This window comes from Brassica rapa, chromosome A07 (genome assembly GCF_000309985.2).
Source record: "Brassica rapa cultivar Chiifu-401-42 chromosome A07, CAAS_Brap_v3.01, whole genome shotgun sequence".
NCBI lineage: Eukaryota > Viridiplantae > Streptophyta > Magnoliopsida > Brassicales > Brassicaceae > Brassica > Brassica rapa.
The window spans coordinates 12,442,962-12,446,515 of NC_024801.2; the positions used below are offsets into that span (position 1 = coordinate 12,442,962).

The following is a 3,554-nucleotide window of genomic DNA, read 5'->3' on the forward strand; positions in this document are numbered from 1 at the left end:
TAACAATCAAGACGTTAGTCTCAGTTAGCAAACCAAAAAAAAAAAAAAAAAAACTCTAGTGTCTTGAGAAAGTAAGTTTAGAAAATAGAAGCTTTTACCCCAAATAAACAGTATTTTCTGTACTAAACGAAAATGTAAAAGGGTGTTACAAAAATGATATGAAAAAGAACTGAGAACAAATAATATAATAGATGAAAGATAAGGACACTCTTATTACAGAAACATAACCCACACCCTCTCCATGCACTTGTCTTGTCTCTTCTCCATTTTCTTCTTCTTCATCTTCTCTCTCTCTCTCTCTCTCTCTCTCTCTCTCTCTCTCTCTCTCTCTCTCTCTCTCTCTCTCTCTCTCTTCTCTCTCTCTCTCTCTCTCTCTCTCTCCATAAATTGGCATTATAAAAACACATCCACATTGCTCCTCCCTCTTCAAGACAATCTTCTCTTTCTCCACTCTCATTCTCTTTCTCACTCTGACGCGTCAACTACTTATTTTTCCTGCATTGCTTTCTCTCTATCTCTATCTCTCACACACGCATACACACAGACATTTAACAGATATCAAGAAAGAAGATGTCGAGCAGAAGATCATCACGTTCAAGACAGTCCGGGAGCTCAAGAATCTCTGACGATCAAATTTCCGATCTTGTTACCAAGCTTCAACACCTCATCCCTGAACTCCGCCGCCGCCGTTCTGACAAGGTATATACATTTTTAATATCCATTTTTACAATTATATCTCTCTTGCAAATATAAGAAAACCGTGGAGTGTATATAACCAATTAATATGCATGATGTAATCCAACGGCGTCTTGTGTAAAGTACATGTGGCCTACAGTTAACAATCCGTAGATAGAGTAACATTAATTCACAGTCTCGTTTATTCGTATGTATACTATCTCTTTTGTTCCTTGAACGTCTTTTGCATTTAAATTAACAAGTTGGTGGTGTGGGACTCAGTTTGTTCCCTTCCTACTTCCACGTACCTTAACTCCATGTCTCCTCATTACTCTTCTGTACCTAAATACTCGACATAATATAGATGAGAAATAGGATTTATTAAATAGTGGCCGTTTATACCGTTCTGCACATTGAAGTGGTAATCATGAGAATTTCGTTCTATTTATTAAATTTTGAAGAGTTATAAAATTGCTATATAGGATAAAAAAGCAGTCTCACATGTCGTCATGTACTCTTTATGAGAAGCTAGATGATTGTTATATTGTACTAATATTTATAATATAAAAATGAATGGACAGGTGTCAGCATCTAAAGTACTACAAGAGACTTGCAACTACATCAGGAACTTACACAGAGAGGTTGATGATCTCAGTGACCGATTGTCCGAATTTTTGGCTTCCACGGACGACAACAGCGCCGAAGCAGCCATCATTAGGAGCTTGCTTGATTATTAAAATGCTCGTTAGTTAATCTGAGAACTATGAATGTTCGTTTTCCATCAGGGAGGTTTATCTTCTTTATCATTATGAGTATTTGTTTCCTTCTACTTCAAATATTATGATATAGCTAGGGTTTCGGGTCATTGTTAGGCCAACTCATATATTATGTATAATATGTGGTTTATGTACGTATGTATGCATCTTAATTGTTTGCGAGGGTCCAGACCTGGCTGTATAGTAGCCTGTGTATCATGAGATCCTCTAATATTTATGATTAATGGCCTAGTCCGTTTCCTCTTTTTTGTACAAATAATCAACTTTGTAAACTTTCGTTTTAGATACTTTTATACATGCATGTGTGTATCTGAATTTCGTTGCATAAATATAGTTCTGCCTGGAAGTATGCATATGCATACAATATAAAGACGTGGAGAAGTTGTGATTGAATTTAAATGGTTTAATATATGACATAAACAGACGAAAATCTCGATGTTATCGAAATCGTATAGTTTAGACTGTATGAATATAAATATTATCTATGGTGTATGGTATGGTCGTGCCACTTTATTTAAATCCTCTTGCATGTGATCATCAATGTGTGATGAGAAATTATTCGAAAATTGAAATACCATAAGTTGATACCATTTTTCAAAAATACACTTAATAATTTTTTTATAACATTTAAATTTAGAATTTCACAATTATATTTAAGATTTAAGATTTAGAGGGTGAAACTGGATTATAAATTTCTATAAATAATTTTAAAATATTTCTAAATATTTAGTAGAATTAGTTTAGTACTTTTTCATAAATTTATTAATGAAAACATTATTCTTTAAAGAAAAATTTGAAAACTAATATTAAATTTGTGGTAAAATTAGAATTCTCCGTTCCTTGTATTATAACACACACTGACTCCTTTCTAGCGGTGATGTATTTAATATATGACTTATTTTAACAAGTAAAGACGATTGTTTTAAAATGTATCAAATGAATTTCATATCTCGCGAAAATTCGGAAAGCAGCTTCTCATATATACAATATAAAAATGAAGGGACAGGTATCAAATGAATTTCATATTTCGCGAAAATTCGGAAAGCAGCTGCTCATATATACAATATAATATTCGGAAAGCAGCTTCTCATATATACGATGGTGCATATACGAGAAATGAATGGAATGCAAGAAGATTGTAAGTATATTTTGATATGTGAGGCAGAAACTATTGCGCCAGGCCCGACGAGCGGTCCACGGTTCTAGTCAGCCGTGGTGTGCATTTTTTTTATTTAAAGGAACTAAAGAACACGATGAGAAAATTGAAGCTGACTTGAAAAATGTGTTAACGTGATACACGTTGACGACTTTATAGAAGTTTTTAATGAACAGCTCTTACATTTTCATTGTTTAAAATATTTTAAGACATTTACATAAATTGTATTTTACGATAGATCTGATAGATTTCATGAATTCTACAAGTAACCCATCTAAAATTCAAAGTGCAGAAAAGACTGGAATACTTTTTTTAACAAAGACTGGAACAGTCACTAACCTTAGCGATCAGCCCTAAAATTATCGCACTGAGCCGTGACCCAATTAAGTGAAAATTATAGCCTTAGAGCATGATTATTGCTAGGACAAGTTTAAGAGTCCTTAGCATTTTTTAATAATATATGAAGATTAAGGACAAATTAAAGGGATAAAAGGAAATGTGTAGAATATTGGTAGGTCTTTAACATTGTTCTTAACCTAGATTGAGAACGACAAAATACATGCAAGACCATGGAAGAAACAAACCTGTTTTACCTTGGAATCGGCGGTGGAAAAAAGACGAAGTTGAATCGGCGGTGGAAAGAAGACAACAGTGATTCGCCTTGTATGAGACACCAGATCGGTACCGATATCGAAAGGAAGAGATGACGATGAAAAATCAAGAATCGCCACATTTCGTAATTCCCCGGTGAATCGCCTCAAGAGTCTCGATCGCCTTCGAGTGTTTCGCTCTCAAACAAAAATGAGAGTGAATCGGAGACGCCTCTCAGTTTCCCCTTCCAAAACCCGTCGGCTACTATCGTATCGACACGTGGCAATGTAGGACGCTCCTCAAAATTCCTTAATTAAGGAACGTCCTGCGTTATTACACTTAATTTTGATTTATTT

The 3,554-nt window shown here is 34.5% G+C and overlaps 1 protein-coding gene across 1 annotated transcript; it reads left to right on the forward strand.

The window, feature by feature from the left end:
• Window positions 1-327: 327 nt before the first annotated feature.
• LOC103829210 (transcription factor PRE6) lies at window positions 328-1,760 on the forward strand. The gene is made up of 2 exons (XM_009104867.3): window positions 328-699; window positions 1,257-1,760. The coding sequence occupies exons 1-2, from the start codon at window positions 571-573 to the stop codon at window positions 1,410-1,412; spliced, it is 285 nt and encodes a 94-aa protein (XP_009103115.1). The 5' UTR covers window positions 328-570; the 3' UTR covers window positions 1,413-1,760.
• Window positions 1,761-3,554: the final 1,794 nt, after the last annotated feature.